General features: G+C 45.4%; 1 protein-coding gene across 6 annotated transcripts in view; it reads left to right on the top strand.

Moving 5' to 3' along the window:
• The window catches only part of TRPC4 (transient receptor potential cation channel subfamily C member 4), a 350,871-nt gene that overhangs the window by 231,918 nt on the left and 98,081 nt on the right, over positions 1-20,872 (top strand). For all 6 annotated transcript variants that reach the window (XM_075592051.1, XM_075592050.1, XM_075592053.1 and 3 more), the window contains one exon: positions 7,171-7,501. In XM_075592051.1, the coding sequence (XP_075448166.1) occupies positions 7,171-7,501 (331 nt within the window). The remainder of the gene's footprint in view (positions 1-7,170; positions 7,502-20,872) is intronic.

The raw sequence follows: 20,872 nt of genomic DNA on the forward strand, positions 1-20,872 counted from the left end.
ATTATCCACAAATGGATAATAGTGCAGTTGTCCATTTAAAATACATACAGCACAATAAAGACATTAAATACATATAGCACTCACCCATGTGCGGCTGCCACGATGAAGGCCATCCTCATCTTCATCCTGCCCATGCCCCATCCACTTCTGCAAAACAGACACAATAATTAAAACATCCAATGTAATGTCCCCTAACCCCTTGATCACCATAGCGGTTATTAACCGCTACAGTCATTAAGGGGTTAACCCACCATCACCCACATACCTCCCCCACTAACCCCCCCCCCACACCCTGAGGCCTAACCACCCTCACGCACTACCCACAAGGGAGTCCTACCACATACCCTTAAGGCCAATACCCCCTCCCCCCAGCACATACAGTACAATAATATGCCAAATAACTATTATCCACATAGGGATAATACATTATTTGGCCATTATTAAACACATTAAATACCATAGTAAAATAAAGAAAATTCTACTAACCTCATCAATAAGAAGGCCCCGTCGCCAGCATCATCATTCTGTTCCGTTGCCAAAATAATAAATAGCCAATACATTTCAATGACATTCACATACCAATGAACCCCTTAATCACCTTATCGGTTACTAACCTCAAAGGTAATGAAGGGGTGAAGCCATCCTGCAATGGCAACACCACTTATCCATAACATCCTCAATGAATTAAAAAGCAATTTCCTAAACAAATCTCATGTAATCATTCAATCTAAAGCCTCAAATGCCACTTAAAACATTGCATTTACATTGTATACATGTAGCATAAAATGTAAGCTACATGTACACGCTGCAAATCAATGTTAACAATACAATAATCCAACTAAAATAGCATTACATCACAAAAAGTATACTATTTTATCCAATAAAGTCACCATCAATCAATTAACATACATGAATTACATCCCTAAACAATTAAAATAGCATCCATACCAATTACACAATTAACTATAGCAACCGTTACAGAGAACAAGATAGCATCATACAAAAAAGGACACCAAAAATTACAATATACTAAAGCAAGCCTCACCATTAACTACAGTACAGCATAGAAGCCAAAAAATTACATCTCTCTAATAATAAAATACATTTAGCACACATCTATGCATAGCAGCATAGCCACAAACATTTCCAATACAGTAAATCAAGCTTTAACAACACTGTCATTTCTTTCCCTGTATGTATATATCTCTCTAGACATACATACATACAGTGGCAAGCAATGATGTGCATAAAAAAAAAAAAATACATGAAAAAGCAAAAAAAAAAACACATTTACATTAAATACATTTCTTTATTTAACTTACCATTACTTGACCCATTCACCGACTCCCGTTGATCAGCTTACTCACGAACCAATCCACGAACAGGAACCCATAAAATAAAAAAACATAAAATAATAAACATTAAAATAATAAAACACGGCAATCCAGGGGTCTTGTAGTTGTAATCCATCTTCATCTGTATTCTTCTATCTTCTTTCAGAGTCTTCTCCCCGTCTGGTGCCACGCCCTGGTCTTCTTTCTTCAGTAGGAGGTCCTTCCTCCTCGGCGTCTTGCTTCAAAATGAGACGACATAGGCTTTTAAAGGCCTATGACATCACAGTTTCGTCATATGGTTCCCACGGCCCTGATTGGGCCGTGAAAACCATGTGTTTTGGCCGATAAAAAAAAATGATGACGTCACTTAAAGGCAATGAGAGCACAGCCAATCAGAATGCCTTTGCTTCAATTGCCTTTAAGATGACGTCATTAAAAGAAACATGGTCGGCCTCACATGGTACGGCAGCCAATCAGAGCGTGGGAAGTCTATCCCTACTCTGATTGGTTCTAGTACCATGTGACAGGCTTTCAATGTCGTCATATCCGTTCTTCCCCAAGCCTCTGTCACATGGTCTACTAGAGCCAATCAGAGTACGGATGGAGTTCCCACGCTCTGATTGGCTGCCGTACCATGTGAGGCCGGCCATGTTTTTTTTTTAATGACGTCATCTTAAAGGCAATTGAAGCAAAGCCATTCTGATTGGCATTTTTTTATTTTAAAAGGACACATGCACTATTATCCATTTGTAGATAATAGTCATTGTGCCCCTTACTGTATTGTATGTTAGGGGGGTATAGGTGTTGTTGGGGTCATATATATATATTTATATATATATTTATTTAGTTAGTGTGGGGCTGTTGTGTGTTTTTTTTTTATTGTGGGTAGCGGGGGTGGGTGAAGGGGGTATTAGCCCCAACGGTGGTTTGTTTAGGGCTTGCGGGTGGGTAGCGGGAGGTCTTAACCCCTTCATGACCGTAGCGGTATTAACCGCGACGGTCGTGAAGGGGTTAAGTGCACCCGCAACCCCCCGCAAGCCTTAAACAAACAACAAGGGCCAAATACCCCCTTCACCCACCCCCGCTACCCACAATAAACCTGGCACGGCTCTTTAACCCCTTCATTACCTTAGCGGTTAACCGCTAAGGTAATGAAGTGGGCTTTAAATGCATTTTTCCTGCCTCGGATGCATGCCGGGGGGGTCTGGTGCTGGTATTAATGGTATCAGCTCTGGAGACCCCCGGCATCAATCCCAGCCAGAGAAAGGGCCAGAAATTTTTCTAAGTGCCGATCCGCCACTCATCCGCTGCCTCTCAGCAGCAACTTGCCATCTTTTTCTTGCGTGGCTAATTCGCCAGAAAAAAACGCCATTCTAGAGTGGCGAATAGCTCCGCTTAGATACCCGCCACTACTAGAATACAGCGTGGCGGAAAATGTTTCATTTTTAGGCGGAAAGTGCATTCTCGCCTCGCCACCGGCGGAAAAAAAAAAGCGCCAGCCAAACTGGCGTTTTTTTTAATCTCGCCACTTTCTCGCCCCTTACTGAATACGGATAGGCTTTTTTGGCGGGAAAGTGGCGAGAAGTGCCTTTCCGCCACTTACTGCATGATGCCCTAAGGCCCTTATTCTGTAAGTTATGAGAAGTGCAGATTACGTGAAAAGCCCCACTGACTTATCTGCACATCATCTGAGCATATCACACCTTACAGCAGTGTTTCCCAAACAGGGCGCCGCGGCTTGGCTAGAGGGGCGCCGCGATCAGGGCCGCCAGCAGCGGGAAACAAGGGCTGCTAGCTAATTAAAAAAAAAAAAAAAAACCTCTGAGGGGAAGCAGAGGACCGGTCACGTGACCGCTCCCATCCAATGGGGCTGCAGCATACCCGGCATTGCAACTACAGAGCCACCAGACAGAGGCAGCACCAAGGTGTGTGTGTGTGTGTGTATGTGTGTGTGTGTGTGTGTGTGTGTGTACAGAGCCACCAGACAGAGGCAGCACCAAGGTGTGTGTGTGTGTGTGTGTGTGTGTGTGTGTGTGTGTGTGTGTGTGTGTGTGTGTGTGTGTGTGTGTGTGTGTGTGTGTGTGTGTGTGTGTGTGTGTGTGTGTGTGTGTGTGTGTAAAACAGGCTGCAGTGTGTGTGTGTGTGTGTGTGTGTGTGTGTGTGTGTGTGTGTGTGTGTGTGTGTGTGTGTGTGTGTGTGTGTGTAAAACAGGCTGCAGTGTGTGAGTGTGTGTGTGTGTGTGTGTGTGTGTGTGTGTGTGTGTGTGTGAGAAAAACGGGCTGCAGGGAGGGGGTGTGTGTATATATGTATATATGTGTGGTGTGTGTGTATATATGTATATATGTGTGGGGTGTGTGTGTATATATATATATATATATGTGTGTGTGCGTGTGAATATATTTATCAAAGTTGCACACAGTGATACCCGCCTCCCAAGCGCGCTTGCTGTCTCCTCTGCCAAGACAGCAAAAAGCTCCTGGTAGAGCAAGCGGCAGCAAGCAAGACAGAGCAGCAGCACCTAAGCGCTTACTATGTCCCAGGCCGGAGGAACTATAGCCGCGCTGATTACAGATGCAGGGGCTTTGTGCATCTGTTCAGCCCAGCTCAGCGACGCTGAGTGCCCGACGCTGAGAGAGGGAGGCCCGGAGCGGACGCTGGAGGAGCTGGAGGAGCAGCACCGGGAGACAGATGTCTCCCAGCAGCACTGCAGCCTCACACCCCCCCCCTCCCTCCCCGCAGCACACCGGCCCTCCCTCCCCGCAGCACACCGGCCCTCCCTGCACGTGGCACAGGCCACCGCAGCACTGACCTCCCCCGTGCAGGGACCGGGCCGTTCAGCCATACCCCCCCTCCACCCCCCCGTATCTGTGTGTATTTATTTGTGTGTGTGTGTGTGTGTATCTACATCTGTGTGTGTGTATCTGTGTATATTTATTTATGTGTTTGTGTGTGTGTGTATTTATTTGTGTGTGTGTGTGTGTGTATTTGTGTGTGTGTGTGTGTGTATTTATGTGTGTATTTATTTGTATGTGTGTGTGTCTGTGCAGGGAGCTGCCTGCACGGATCTCCTGCCTTTCCTCCCTCCCTGAGAGAGAGAGAGAAAGAGAGAGAGAGAGAGAGAGAGTGTCTGTCTGAGAGAGTGAGAGAGAGAGTGTCTGTCTGAGAGAGTGAGAGTGTCTGTCTGAGAGAGTGAGAGTGTCTGTCTAAGAGAGTGAGAGTGTCTGTCTGAGAGAGTGAGAGTGTCTGTCTGAGAGAGTGAGTGTCTGTCTGAGAGAGTGAGTGTCTGTCTGAGAGAGTGAGAGCGTCTGTCTGAGAGAGTGAGAGTGTCTGTCTGAGAGAGTGAGAGTGTCTGTCTGTGAGAGAGAGTGTCTGTCTGTGAGAGAGAGTGTCCGTCTGTGAGAGAGTGTCCGTCTGTGAGAGAGTGTCCGTCTGTGAGAGAGAGTGTCCGTCTGTGAGAGAGAGTGTCCGTCTGTGAGAGAGAGTGTCCGTCTGTGAGAGAGAGTGTCCGTCTGTGAGAGAGAGTGTCCGTCTGTGAGAGTGTCCGTCTGTCTGTGAGAGAGAGTGTCTGTCTGTGAGAGAGAGTGTCTGTCTGTGAGAGAGAGTGTCTGTCTGTGCGAGAGAGTGTCTGTCTGTGCGAGAGAGTGTCTGTCTGTGTGTGTGTCTGAGAGAGAGAGAGGTCAGAGAGAGAGAGAGGTCAGAGAGAGAGAGAGAGGTCAGAGAGAGAGAGAGAGAGTGAGGTCAGAGAGAGAGAGAGACAGTGAGGTCAGAGAGAGAGAGAGACAGTGAGGTCAGAGAGAGAGAGAGAGAGACAGTGAGGTCAGAGAGAGAGAGAGAGACAGTGAGGTCAGAGAGAGAGAGAGAGACAGTGAGGTCAGAGAGAGAGAGAGAGACAGTGAGGTCAGAGAGAGAGAGAGTGATGTCAGAGAGAGAGAGAGAGTGAGGTCAGAGAGAGAGAGAGAGAGTGAGGTCAGAGAGAGAGAGAGAGTGAGGTCAGAGAGAGAGAGAGTGATGTCAGAGAGAGAGAGAGAGAGAGAGAGTGAGGTCAGAGAGAGAGAGAGAGTGAGGTCAGAGAGAGAGAGAGAGGGAGGTCAGAGAGAGAGAGAGAGGGAGGTCAGAGAGAGTGTGAGGTCAGAGAGAGAGAGTGTGAGGTCAGAGAGAGTGAGAGTGTGTGAGAGAGAGTGAGAGTGTCTGAGAGAGAGAGAGGGGTCAGAGAGAGAGAGAGAGAGTGAGGAGAGAGAGAGAGTGTCTGTCTGTGCGAGAGAGTGTCTGTCTGTGTGTGTGTCTGAGAGAGAGAGGTCTGAGAGAGAGAGAGTTCTGAGAGAGAGAGAGAGTGAGGTCAGAGAGAGTGCGGTCAGAGAGAGAGAGAGAGAGTGAGGTCAGAGAGAGAGAGAGAGTGAGGTCAGAGAGAGAGAGAGAGACAGTGAGGTCAGAGAGAGAGAGAGAGAGACAGTGAGGTCAGAGAGAGAGAGAGAGAGACAGTGAGGTCAGAGAGAGAGAGAGAGTGAGGTCAGAGAGAGTGAGAGTGTGTGAGAGAGAGTGAGAGTGTCTGAGAGAGACACCAACTGCGCACTGCAACTGTTAGGTATGTATATACACCTTTGTTTTTACTTTGGGCGCCGCATAAAAATCCCGATCACCTTGGGGAGCCTTGAAAAAATTCTGATTGCCTTGGGGAGCCTTGAACCAAAAAAGTTTGGGAACCACTGCCTTACAGAATAAAGGCCTGAGTATTTGCATGTTTTAAGAAAATTCCCCAAACCTATTAGAAAGTTATAGAATCTATAGTAGTTGATTGATACCTCTTTTACCAGAATCTGATATCTAAGTATTTAATTATTTTTTTTTACGATCGTTTGTAAACAGGGGAGCTGACATATCGGAGGCATTTGATTTCCTTTTATCTGACGTCACTGTGTGCACACACAACCCCCAACCCTCTACACCCACCCATTATCCTTATTGACTCTCTGAGAAGAGGGTGTAGGATTAGGCTACAAGACTTACTTAATTGATAAGCACACACTTTTCGTAGGCCTTAAAAAATATAGAATACTGCATTGCCTTAATTTCCAAAGGAACAAAGGCAGCTAAACATTTGCTCTAGTTGCATTTACTTAAAGAAGCCAAATAGTTTGTTAGAAAATGTTGTTTTCTGTCCCCTGTCAGGGATTGAACATTTTAAAGGAAAATTCCCTTATACAGTACAACATTCTTGGCTTCCACACAAAAATGCAATCTTCATTCAAAATATTCTTAATTCATAAGATTGGGGGGAAGGGTTTGAGAATTTTATTTTAAAACGGTTGGATAGCCCAATTATAATGTAATTGAGGTACAAAGATTGGAAATCCCTCGTGGCTTATTTCCTGGGGGATTCCAATACCCAAAATAATTGGGGAGGTATCCAGAGGAATTGGTAAGCTGCGATTTTGTAAACCCCTTTATTGACATTGAGGTTAACAAGGCTCTCAATGAGACGACCTATCAGAAATAATTTAATTAAAATATATATTTATTAGACCTCAGAGCTCAAAATATAAGATCTGCTACAATATACAAAATATTTGTATTGATTTAATGCCTGAACATTCTATAATATCTTTCTTAAAGCTGGATTTGAATATAGTAATTAGTTTTCCTCATGTGGTTTTGTTTCAGGAAGCTATTCCAACAGACAGAAAGTTAGACTGAAGTCAAGGGAAAAGTTATATAGTTCACTTTGAATGCAATAAATGACAATTATTAAATAGGATTATTTTTTTTATATATTGTAGAAATTGTTGATAAAATCATTCTTCTTTGGTTTGAGCAGTTTCTTTCTTTTTCCTTTTTTCAGTTTGTTGCCCAGCCTAATTGTCAGCAGCTGCTTGCATCCCGCTGGTATGATGAATTTCCTGGCTGGAGGAGACGGCACTGGGCTGTAAAGATGGTGACATGTGTAATAGTCGGACTCCTTTTCCCGGTCTTCTCTGTGTGCTACCTTATAGCTCCGAAAAGCACATTTGGACTCTTTATCCGAAAGCCTTTTATCAAATTCATCTGCCACACTGCATCATACTTGACATTTCTGTTCCTTCTGCTGCTCGCTTCTCAACACATCAACAAGACAGAGTTACAAGGACCAGCACCAACTATTGTCGAGTGGATGATATTGCCGTGGGTTTTGGGTAAATGCCTTACTAAACAAAATACAGTCCAACAGGCTGAATGCATAAACAGTTTTGCAATCCTATATGGGCAAGAAAACACCTGAGGGTATTGGTTTTACTATTAAGACAATAGCCGGTAGTTACTAAATGTTGGAAACCCTGTGGTTTGGACAGTGCCAAAGTATATAAAGTTAATATATGCAAACAACCAATAGGGAAAAAAGTGCTAATATTGCACTTAAGTGCATATTTTTTAATACAGACCTCCAACTCAAATAGATGGTTAGAAACTCTAAGGTCTATGTTCAATAAAGGGTGCTGTGCTTTAGCATGCCCTTTCTCCCATTTAAATGAATGTGAGTTGACAGGGTAAAGCTTAGCACCGTTTAGTGTATATGGGTCAAAAAGAGATATGTATCTCCTTAATTATATTTTTTCCTTAGAAGTAATCCAAAATGTTTCAGTTGCATCAATCAGGTCAAATTAAATTGTAAGAAAATGTGCATATTTTTACATATGGCAATTATGTCTTTGCTGTATTGCCGATATGATACATATTCTTCCTCTAGGTCCCATGATCTATTCTTTAAAGATCATTCTCCATGTCAAGGAAGCTCTTAGCTGCACTCAAACACATGGCACTCAGAGGTTCCCTGACATGCAGAAGGGAATTCATAGTGTATTAAATAGGGAGCATAGTTTCGAACAGCATAATGAGATTTGTCAATCTACAATACAGTACATATAGATATAGCACAAGTTACTGTGTCCATACCAGAGCAAGCTGTGTGACCTTGGCTACAATGACGTCATAGGATTATTGCTATTGGGGATTCAGATCTGGCAGAATGGACCCCCGCAGAGATGTTGCAGGAGGCACTGTCATTTGCATGTATGCGCATACTCAGGTTTGCCCCATTGCATTAAACAATGTTAAAAAAGTAAGCATTACACAAAATTAATCCTACAGTATGAAGTCCTATCATGCTGCCAAGGACACATAGAGACTGCTACTGTAAGGTTCTCAATCATGCCACTTACATACAGTATTAGCTATTTTAATGTTAACTTGTCCATTATAATGCCATAGCTACAGCATATAAAAACTAAACGTAAGCCATTAGTAAATAATTAATTCATCGAAGGTCTGTCAGCCTTTTTGTCTAGTTGTCAACTTAAATGGTATTATTAATACATGATGCATCGTGTTCTGATTAGGCTGAACTGTTTACACTGACAGCGACGTGAGAAAATGTCTGCAACAATGATTTATCCAATTACATTTAAAGCATAATCTTTGAAAAAAAATTGATTTTTTTGTGTTATAGTAACCATTTTTGTAGAATATATATATATCTCCTAGGTTTTGATTTCCAGGGCTTGATATTTCTCACAGATTGTTGATTTAAGGAACTCATCAAGAGAGCCACCTGAAAAAAACAGGTTTTTATTAGAGTCAAAGAAATACTGTATAATGTATCATGTTATTTATTTTATTTATTTATAAAATGTTTTACCATGAAGTAATACTTTGAGAGTTACCTCTCGTTTTCAAGTATGTCCTGGGTATAGAGTTATGATGACAAATACATGGTTACAAATACATAGTTAAATTAAGTGAACAGGGTTATACTTTATATACAAGACATTGCATGCACAGTTAAAGATAATACAGTATATTCTAAAGGTGTATGTAACAGTTACAGACTTGATTAAAATGTGAGACAGCTTTAGTTTTGAAAGAACTTGTGGTGGCTGTGAGAGTCTCCAGTAGATTGTGCCAGTTGTGGGTTGCACGGTTATAAAACTGTAGGAGATAATTATGGGGACTATGAGAAATAACTTACTAAGAGTAGTAGATGGACTGTATGAACAGGCACCTAGCAGCACCGGTAAATAACATAAACCACAAGGAGACCTAACTGATTTTCAAAAGTATAGGGGAAAAAATTTAACATTAAGTACAGTAGGGAATTTGATAAAGTAATTATTAAAAATGGACAGCGTGTCAAATTGGGTTTATCTAATTTAAATTTCTATGTGAAACCTAACTGTGAACACTATGCTGTTACTACTGCTTCTTGTTCAAGATTCAGACCTTGGTGAGAGTCAGAATGACTGTATTCCAACTCCAACTAAAGCAGTTGAAGCCTTATTGAATAACTGGTTAATAGTAACAGGATATCACTTAGTCCTTAGACCTGAGCCCCATTGTTCAGGAGGCTGGAGTGATGGTTGTCCCAGCCCTCCAGCTCTAGCAGTGACACTGAACTCAGACATATTTGCTCAACCAGTACACCTCCATAGTTGTTCCTAATTAACCTAACACAGACATTGCTATTTATAGCCTAGTCTAAAGCCACGCTCCTTAGCTAAGATTGTCCAGATTCTACTGAGGAGACATTGTCCCCTTGTACTGAGGAATTAAAACATTGGAGTCCTAATAGTTGACCACTTATGTTTCTATGAGACCATCACCTAGAGTAATCAAACGCATTTAAAACACAGTTTAAATATATATATATATATATATATATATATATATATATATATATATATATATATATGTAACCCTTCTATGGTACCCCACCCGACATGAGATTGGGGGGTACACTCCTTCTGGTCACTCTGAGTGGTCTGGGTGCTGTGACCTGCTGGTAAACAGGAGGGCTGAGGGCTCCGCGGTGTTGTGGGGAGAAACAGGACAGGGACAGGAGGTGGTGTGGGACAGGGTACCTTGCTCTCTCTGGGTGGTGCAGTGCCTCCAGCCAGTAGGGATCCCCTGGGGTCTCCAGAGGAGAGACCCCCACTGACACTCCATTCTCCTCACACCAGGAACAGTGATACACACACAGCAGCTTCTTTCTGTGGTTCTTTATTCAGAGCAGCATACACAGCATACAGCAGAACATCATAGGCCTGATCTGGCTCTCTGCTTTTCTGCTCATGGCAGTTTACTTCCCCTCCCTCCTCACCCAGGTGGGGCAGGAGGGAGAGAACTCTTCTTGGCTTGCTATCTCTCTGAAGACTCCTGATCACTAACTGAATTTGGGAATATGTCTCAATTTGAATATCCTCAGGGAGTGTTTCTAGCTTTGAATCATTACAACTCAAAGCTGGATACCGATTGGCTCACACATACATCAGGGGGTGTTCCAACCCATATCCACCCTTTGGATTAACACATTCAAATGTTGCTTAGGTCTGCCCCTGAATATTGCTACATACTCAGAGCTGAAATGCAAAACAGACCAACTGGAGGAATTAACCTTTCCACTGCCTGTTCTAACAGGACTGACAGAGGAAAGGCCCAGAATTAGCTATAGCTGCCGAAGGCCAGGCTATATATATATATATATATATATATATATATATATATACATATATATATATATATATATATATATATATATACATACAATGATTGTAACATCGCCAGAAGAAGAGATCAGTGTATCTCGAAAGCTCGCACAAATAAAAGCATTTCGTTAGCCACAGAACGGTATCATCTATTTATTTTTTTATTATTGAAGCTCGGCTAACACGGTACTGATACCTCATATATATATATATATATATATATATATATATATATATATATATATATATATATATATATATATATATACTAGCTGAGAGACCCGGCGTTGCCCGGGATGTAATGTTCCCGTTCCTCTCTCTCCTCCCCCCTCTCTCTGTTTGTCCCCCATTCACATCAATCCAGTCCCCCCCCCTCCCTCCCTCCTTTACAGCTTCATGTAGCGTGTGTGCGTCAGTCACTGTGTGTTTGCTCGCGCGTCAGTGAGTCTGAGGCAGAAACACAAACACACACAGACTGACTGACGCACACACAGTCAGTGTGTGCCTCAGTCAGTGTGTGCGTGCGTCAGTCAGGCTTTGTGTGCGCGTCAGTCAGTGTGTGCGTGCGTGCGGCAGTCAGTCAGTGTGTGCGCGCGGGGCGTCAAAGGCAGGGGGGGGCGTCAAAGGGAGGGGGGGGGCGTCAAAGGGAGGGGGGGGCGTCAAAGGGAGGGGGGGGCGTCAAAGGGAGGGGGGGGCGTCAAAGGGAGGGGGGGGGCGTCAAAGGGAGGGGGGGGGCGTCAAAGGGAGGGGGGGGCGTCAAAGGGAGGGGGGGGGCGTCAAAGGGAGGGGGGGGGGCGTCAAAGGGAGGGGGGGGGGCGTCAAAGGGAGGGGGGGGGGCGTCAAAGGGAGGGGGGGGCGTCAAAGGGAGGGGGGGCGTCAAAGGGAGGGGGGGGCGTCAAAGGGAGGGGGGGGGCGTCAAAGGGAGGGGGGGGGCGTCAAAGGGAGGGGGGGGGCGTCAAAGGGAGGGGGGGGGCGTCAAAGGGAGGGGGGGGGCGTCAAAGGGAGGGGGGGGGGCGTCAAAGGGAGGGGGGGGGGCGTCAAAGGGAGGGGGGGGGCGTCAAAGGGAGGGGGGGGGCGTCAAAGGGAGGGGGGGGGCGTCAAAGGGAGAGGGGGGGGGGCGTCAAAGGGAGAGGGGGGGGGCGTCAAAGGGAGAGGGGGGGGGGCGTCAAAGGGAGAGGGGGGGGCGTCAAAGGGAGGGGGGGGGGCGTCAAAGGGAGGGGGGGGGGCGTCAAAGGGAGGGGGGGGGCGTCAAAGGGAGGGGGGGGCGTCAAAGGGAGGGGGGGGGGCGTCAAAGGGAGGGGGGGGGCGTCAAAGGGAGGGGGGGGCGCCTCAAAGGCATGGATTCCTCCCCCTGCATTTCCTGCAGTGGACAGGAGGGGGGGGGCAGTGGACAGGAGGGGGGGGGCAGTGGACAGGAGGGGGGGGGCAGTGACAGGAGGGGGGGGCAGTGGACAGGAGGGGGGGGGCAGTGGACAGGAGGGGGGGGCAGTGGACAGGAGGGGGGGGCAGTGGACAGGAGGGGGGGGCAGTGGACAGGAGGGAGGGGGCAGTGGACAGGAGGGGGGGGGGCAGTGGACAGGAGGGGGGGGGGCAGTGGACAGGAGGGGGGGGGCAGTGGACAGGAGGGGGGGGGCAGTGGACAGGAGGGGGGGGGCAGTGGACAGGAGGGGGGGGCAGTGGACAGGAGGGGGGGGGCAGTGGACAGGAGGGGGGGGGCAGTGGACAGGAGGGGGGGGCAGTGGACAGGAGGGGGGGGCAGTGGACAGGAGGGGGGGGCAGTGGACAGGAGGGGGGGGGGCAGTGGACAGGAGGGGGGGCAGTGGACAGGAGGGGGGGGCAGTGGACAGGAGGGGGGGGCAGTGGACAGGAGGGGGGGGGCAGTGGACAGGAGGGGGGGGCAGTGGACAGGAGGGGGGGCAGTGGACAGGAGGGGGGGGGCAGTGGACAGGAGGGGGGGGCAGTGGACAGGAGGGGGGGGCAGTGGACAGGAGGGGGGGGGCAGTGGACAGGAGGGGGGGGGGCAGTGGACAGGAGGGGGGGGCAGTGGACAGGAGGGGGGGGGGGCAGTGGACAGGAGGGGGGGGGCAGTGGACAGGAGGGAGGGGGGCAGTGGGACAGGAGGGAGGGGGCAGTGGACAGGAGGGGGGGGCAGTGGACAGGAGGGGGGCAGTGGACAGGAGGGGGGACAGGAGAGGGGACGCAGTGGACAGGAGGGGGACGCAGTGGACAGGAGGGGGGACGCAGTGGACAGGAGGGGGGCAGTGGACAGGAGGGGGGGGGCAGTGGACAGGAGGGGGGGCAGTGGACAGGAGGGGGGGGGCAGTGGACAGGAGGGGGGGGCAGTGGACAGGAGGGGGGGGGGCAGTGGACAGGAGGGGGGGGGGGGCAGTGGACAGGAGGGGGGACAGGAGGGGGACGCAGTGGACAGGAGGGGGGACGCAGTGGACAGGAGGGGGGGGGCAGTGGACAGGAGGGGGGGGCAGTGGATAGGAGGGGGGGGCAGGTGGACAGTGACACACACACACACACACACACACACACACACACACACACACACACACACACACACCTCAGTTGATGCGCCCTTTCTTTAGTTCCGTTTGGCCGGAGGTGGGGAGCGACACCTACCTGTACTTCCGGGCGCCGCCACCGTCTGACTCGGCGCCGCGAGGGAGGAAGGGGGTCCGCCATCTTACTTGCCGCGTGGCAGCTGCGGGAAGTGAGGTGATTTGGAGCGGGGAGAGGTGATTTGGAGCGGGGAGAGGTGATGCCGCTGGGGAGGGGGAAGAGGTGATGCCGCTGGGGAGGGGGAAGAGGTGATGCCGCTGGGGAGGGGGAAGAGGTGATGCCGCTGGGGAGGGGGAAGAGGTGATGCCGCTGGGGAGGGGGAAGAGGTGATGCCGCTGGGGAGGGGGAAGAGGTGATGCCGCTGGGGAGGGGGAAAAGGTGATTTGGAGAGAGGTGTGTGTGTGTGTGTGTGTGTGTGTGTGTGTGTGTGTGTGTGTGTGTGTGTGTGTGTGTGTGTGTGTGTGTGTGTGTGTGTGATTTATTTTTTTGGACCTTTGGCCCGTCACTCCGCCTCAGGCCAATGAGAGGTGTGGGGGGCGGGCCAAGGGGGTGGTGTGAGTGTGTGAGGCCAATGAGAGGTGTGCGGGGGCGGGCGGGCCAAGGGACCAATGAGATTGCCGCTAGGGACACCGGACATCCAGCAGGCAGGCATGCATGCATGCATGCAGGCAGGCAGGCAGGCAAACATACAGTGCTTTCACTAATATAGTATAAGATATACAGTGTTCGACAAACCTATACATTTGCACGCCCCGGGCGAGTGGATTTAACATCGTGGCGAGCTCCTATTGGCCCAAGCAGTGCATGTGTGGTACTAGGTGGCGAGTAGATTTTTTTGTTCGGCGAGTAGATTTTTTGGTGATTTGTCGACCACTGTGTATATATATATATGTATATATATATATATATATATATATATATATATATATATATATATATATATATATATATATATATGTATATATATATGTATATATATATATATATGAAAAAAAATCACACTCAGTTGGCACACTGTAAACAAGAGAAAAAATGCTGATGCTTGTCCCATATGCACATGTATACAAATAGGTTTTACCAGATTGGAGTCCGGGAAAAACGAGACAGCACACAGTCTTGTAAATCCAAAAGAACTATATTCAGTTTAACATGGCACCACATCCAACGTTTCGATCATCTAAACGTGACCTTCCTCAGGGACGTGCAATAAGTGAATGCTAATAAACCCCCTTATATATCTACACCAATCAAAATAAAACAAACTCACCCATGTAAGGGCAAGATTGCCCGCGAAAACCGCGCCGCTGTGACCCGCAGGCATGTGTTGGAACGCATCGCCATCTTGGATATATTAATTAGGCTTCTCATGAGAGGCTACGGTGGCCTGTATAGCACATAGAGCAAAACATAGTGACGGTTCGTGCATGCGCGAACCTCACAATGCCCAGTGATGGATGCAGAAGGCTGCGCATATGGATCCTGATGTACTTACTTATATCCCCATAGCGCGCATAGGCGCGCATGCGCATTGATGTAATCCCGAAAAGTGTCTATGTCTACATGACACTGCGCATACTTGATCAGTTAAAGAGACCAGAAACGACTGGGGCAACACTGTACAAGCTCTACCATGTTAGTACAGCACATACATGGATTAAAAATGCTAATATACCCATGACTACAAGAGAATGGATTATAATTCACTGATGTAGCAAACCTAAATTTTAACTATGATGGCGCGCTCCAATACATACGTGACCCAAAAGTAATATAATACTGAACTAACATTAAAAATGTGTGTACTATATTACAATGAATGCTGTTATTGCTCAACTATAGTAAATACTATAATTACATTGACCAATAAGTCTAAAATCGGCAATGTGATACAATACAGAGTCAAAACATTCTATTTGAAAATAGATGGACCACAAGGCATAAGAAGTGTTAGTCTAACATTTGACAATCTAATAGACATGAGTAGATCCCACTGGAGCAACGATCAAAATCGAACTCCATCAACTATCTCCGTCCTATAACAACATATCACTGACATGTAGTAACAACATGTTAGACATACCACAATAACAAATGCACCATATTGTTGCATGCATCAAAATCCCAAAGTGGAGCAATATCAACAAACTCAGTGCAATAACCTTCACCCTGGAGTGACCGCGTGAGGAAAACATAACAAGGACCACACAATTAAATAACACAAAATGGAAAAAGCAAAAAGTACTGATACAGAAAAAAAAATTCTTCATCAACCACAAAAATCAGATAGTAATAAAAAGTTCATTATTACAAAAAACACCCTAAAGAAAAATCTTCGTTCAGGCCAAAAGGTGCCATTGTCTTCAGATTGAAGATATGCCTCGCTTCACTATGCAGTAGAAGTCTGTTCCTATCGCCCCCTCGTGCGGGCGCTTGGATCTGCATGATAGGCATGCATCTAAACGTTGCCAAAGAGTGTTTATAGTCCCTAAAATGTTTGGCAACAGGGAGGCATTTAAACTCCAAATAATTGGCATCTGTTGTTAAAGCTTTTCGAATTGTGGAACGATGTATTGCAATGCGTTCTTTTAGCATTCGCACAGTTTTCCCGATATAGAGTAAACCACATGGGCATTTTATCAGATATATGACAAATTTTGATTCACAATTCAGGTGTTGGTGAATTTTGATTTTGGTACCACTGTGTGGATGGCAATAGAAAGGCCCCACCTGCATATATTGTCAATTTGTGCACCCCTTGCACTTGTATGCACCTGGCTTTAGTATTAGCCATGTTTTGTCCTTGCTGTATTTATCAGTTGGATCTGCTTGCGTGATCATATCTCCAATAGATGGACCACGCCGGAAACAAAAAAGGGGTGGTTCACGAAAGTGTTGGCCTATCCTATCATCGTTCGTCAGAACGTGCCAATTCTCTCTAATACTGCGTTGAATGCATGGAGATGCAGTGCTAAATGTGCTAATAACATTGAATCTTGCATTGACTGTTTGCTCCCTTTGGCTGTCGCCCTCGCGATTTGTATCTTCTTTTGAAATCACACGGGCAAGAGCATGTTTAACATCGACAGGGCTGTATCCCCGCTCAAGGAACCTGTTCGCCATGTTGATGAGAGCTGATTCTATCTCATCCGGATCACTGATGATTCGTTTGACTCGCAATAGCTGAGAAAACGGAAGACCTTTTTTCAATGGAGCCGGGTGATGGCTAGTTGCATAAAGTAACGTGTTCTTATCTGTTATTTTTTGATATAGCCTTGTGGCCAATTTGCCACCTGCTTTATACACCATAGTGTCCAAAAATGGTATCTCAAGTTCGCTGTAACATAACGTAAAACGTATTTTTGATGGAATGCTGTTCAGATGGTCCACAAAATTGTGTAGTTCTATTATAGTACCACTCCAAACAATGAAAATATCGTCAATGTAGCATAAAAACTTTCTGATGTATTGTGCATTGGGCGCATCGCATAAGATGTGGGTTTGCTCATACATATCCATGTACAAATTGGCGTATGATGGTGCCATGTTTGAACCCATGGCTGTTCCGCTTAGCTGTAGATAGTACGATCTCTCAAACCTGAAGAAGTTTTTATTTAAAATAACCTCTATCAGGAGTAGTAGAAATTCCGACGGGGGGGCGGTCAGTGTAGTTCTTGTGCTCAGCTTGCCCCGGATCGCATCCAAACCCTCTTTATGCGGGATGTTGGTGTATAGACTTGCTACATCTAGGGTAGCCAATACACATCCGGATGGATCAAACTATCTGATTTTTGTGGTTGATGAAGAAATTTTTTTTTCTGTATCAGTACTTTTTGCTTTTTCCATTATGTGTTATTTAATTGTGTGGTCCTTGTTATGTTTTCCTCACGCAGTCACTCCAGGGTGAAGGTTATTGCACTGAGTTTGTTGATATTGCTCCACTTTGGGATTTTGATGCATGCAACAATATGGTGCATTTTTTATTGTGGTATGTCTAACATGTTGTTTCTACATGTCAGTGATATGTTGTTATAGGACGGAGATAGTTAATGGAGTTCGATTTTGATCGTTGCTCCAGTGGGATCTACTCATGTCTATTAGATTGTCACATGTTAGACTAACACTTCTTATGCCTTGTGGTCCATCTATTTTCAAATAGAATGTTTTGACTCTGTATTGTATCAACCGTCACTATGTTTTGCTCTATGTGCTATACAGGCCACCGTAGCCTCTCATGAGAAGCCTAATTAATATATCCAAGATGGCGATGCGTTCCAACTCATGCCTGCGGGTCACAGCGGCGCGGTTTTCGCGGGCAATCTTGCCCTTACACGGGTAAGTTTGTTTTATTTTGATTGGTGTAGATATACTGTATAAGGGGGTTTATTAGCATTCACTTATTGCACGTCCCTGAGGAAGGTCACGTTTAGATGATCGAAACGTTGGATGTGGTGCCATGTTAAACTGAATATAGTTCTTTTGGACTTACAAGACTGTGTGCTGTCTCGTTTTTCCCAGATTCCAATCTGGTAAAACCTATTTGTATATATATATATATATATTCTGCACTCTCGCAACTGGACTAACACGGCTATTTTCTGTTTTATATATATATATATATATATGTGTGTGTGTAGAGGTATCAGTACCGTGTTAGCCGAGCTTCAATAATCAAAAAAATAAATAGATGGTACCGTTCTGTGGCTAACGAAATGCTTTTATTTGTGCGAGCTTTCGAGATACACTGATCTCTTCTTCCGGCGATGTTACAATGAATGAAGCAAGCAAAGGGTATACTTAAAAACAGTATCTCTTGGTATGTTATCTGTTCTTGTCCCTCCCCCGTGTGTGGATGTGATTTATGGCTAGAGGTGTTAAATGGTTCCTGAAAGTTAGTGATGTAAGAGTGTGTGTGTATCTGTGTGAATATAAATGAATGGAGAGTCCACGGTGTATACAGTGCTTTACAAAAGGTGTGTGTGGAGTGGGAGTTAATATAAATGGTGTGGGTATGTGTGGAATTGTTTGAGATTGTAGCATAACTAAAATTGTGTGTAGATACTATGTGGTCCCTATTGGTGTATAGTGATGGAAAAACAAGGAGTATTAGTATGTGTAAGAGACAGCTGTGTGTGCATACATATAGCACAGTATGTACAGACATGGCCTTTAGCGCTCATGGGAAGAGAGTTCACTTGTGTCAGTAATGACTCATAAAATGTTGATCTCTGTTTAGACCACCGCTAAGTGTCCCGAACAGTTGCATAAATTTGTATTCATGCTACCGTCTATCTATAGGTGTTTTAAGATTACCTTTGAGTATGGCAACCCTCAGATCGTTCATCTTATGGCCAGAGTCAGAGAAATGTTCGCCGACAGGACCGTATCTTCTTCCGCGTGTGATGCTGTGGCGATGCAGGTTCATTCTATTGTTTAGCCCCTGCCCCGTCTCACCTATGTAGTAGCAGCCCCCTGGGCATTTCATGGTGGTGGGAGTGGTGGTGAGTGGGGGCATAGAGGGGAGAGAAGATTAGAGGGAGTCTCAAGTGTTCGTGATAGGAGAAGAGGTATGAAGTGGCATGCTGGGAGTGCTTAGAGGATTGTGGTGGGGGAGGTTAGGAGGTATGGGTGACAGGTGAGGAGGACATGTTAGGGGAACTGGAGTCGAGGAGTAGAGGGCAGGTGGGACTGGGAGGAGTGATCAGGGACTCAGGGCTCAGCACTAAGCCCATAGAGAATCACTGGAAGCCATTGGTGAAGCTCAATAGAGATAGTCATAAATACAAAATTCTCTGTTGACGAGAATGTACTTCTTATGAAGAAAATGATTGAGGTACTGTATATGACCAGATCATGGGGCGCATCATACACAAAACCTCCATGGCAATCAAGAACGCGCACTCGCGAAATATTGATGACTCAAGTGAATAGCAGTCCTTTTCAAGGAACTGCTTAAAACAGTCAATAATGATAAACGTATAGGGGCATAGTGTATGAAGATACATGGACATTGAACATCGTGTACAGGACAGGAGCAAGAAGAACCCGGTAAGTGTAGCACACTTCGCAAACACCTTTAAACAGTATGCGTTTGAAATTGCATTATAATGTCTATTTGTCAGCAACCTTACTAAAAAATGTTTTTGCATAAACACATGAAGCACATTATTATGCAGAATTGTTAAATCAACAATTGCAGGAAGAAGAGTGCACAGTTGGCCATATAAAATACCATATGACTTTAAAACAAATCACTATAATTATGTATTGAAACTTTACACATAATCACATTACAGCAGAGATATGAGAAGAATATCTTCATTCAAAAATGAAGTGGAATATACATTGTTCAATGTTTAAAAAATATTATTGTTTGTATTTTATAGATCCATCCTTAGGCGACAACATGGCCAGGCTATACAATGTCGACTACCAGAATCTTCTGGTGAGGAAGGAACATCTGAAAGCCACCAAAGACAGTCATTTGGCGATGAAACAATCATCATAACTTTAGAGCCTGTATCTTCACAGTAGTCACAAATAGGTACATTGCCTCAAACTGAAGATCAGCCTATGCCACAGAGCCACACCACCTACAAGCAGATTTTTAGAAGACAGTAGGCAATTCCACTGTGCTTAAGTTAAGCACCGCAAAGACTTGATGGGGAAACTAAGCACTACTCATGAAGATATGTGCTACAGTATATTGGTCAACAATTGAAGACACAAAGTGAACTTAAATAATAAATGCAGGGGCTAAAGCAGAAAAAAATGTGATTTGATTAAAAATGCACATACAATACAATTAAGAGTTGAATATGTTTTTAAGACAACACCATGTTATGAATTCAAAGACTGCCAGCAAGGTTCAAGAGGGTAGTCAAACTGAAAATGCTAACTAGCTAAATTATTATGCGCGCTAATTAAGCTGGGCATTAAAGCCATCAAGCACATCTGCTACCATTTCATCTGTGTCCACTCCTACAAAAATAGCTACACCAAGTCCTTCACTTGCTCTATCCTTACCACCTGGCAAAGACCCTGGAAGCAGGGTAGGTAGAACAAGCAGATCGGAGGGCTCAGCATTAGGAAGAGTGCCAGGCATATATTTGGTCTATATACTAAAATGTTATCTATTGAGTTCTCCATATCTCTCTCTCAGCCTAACGAGGGGACGCCAGCACCGAGAGGTGAAGGAATCTCTAGAAACTGCAGAGGCACGTTATTAAAGCCAGAGGAGAACCAGCGGATACTACTCAGATAAGCCCTACTTTAGACACTCTGTCCAGAGTGCATCATCTTTATTATTTTTATTATACCTGTTGTTTTTAAAGCTTTCCTTATTTTTATGGTGCTTTTTGTTTTTGCCCTTCTGTTTCTTTACTACATATATTTATATATATGTATCTGTCTATATCTATAAATAAACATATCATGTTGAATACATTATTTGTGTTTTCCCAT

Source organism: Ascaphus truei, chromosome 3, assembly GCF_040206685.1.
Source record: "Ascaphus truei isolate aAscTru1 chromosome 3, aAscTru1.hap1, whole genome shotgun sequence".
Lineage (NCBI taxonomy): Eukaryota > Metazoa > Chordata > Amphibia > Anura > Ascaphidae > Ascaphus > Ascaphus truei.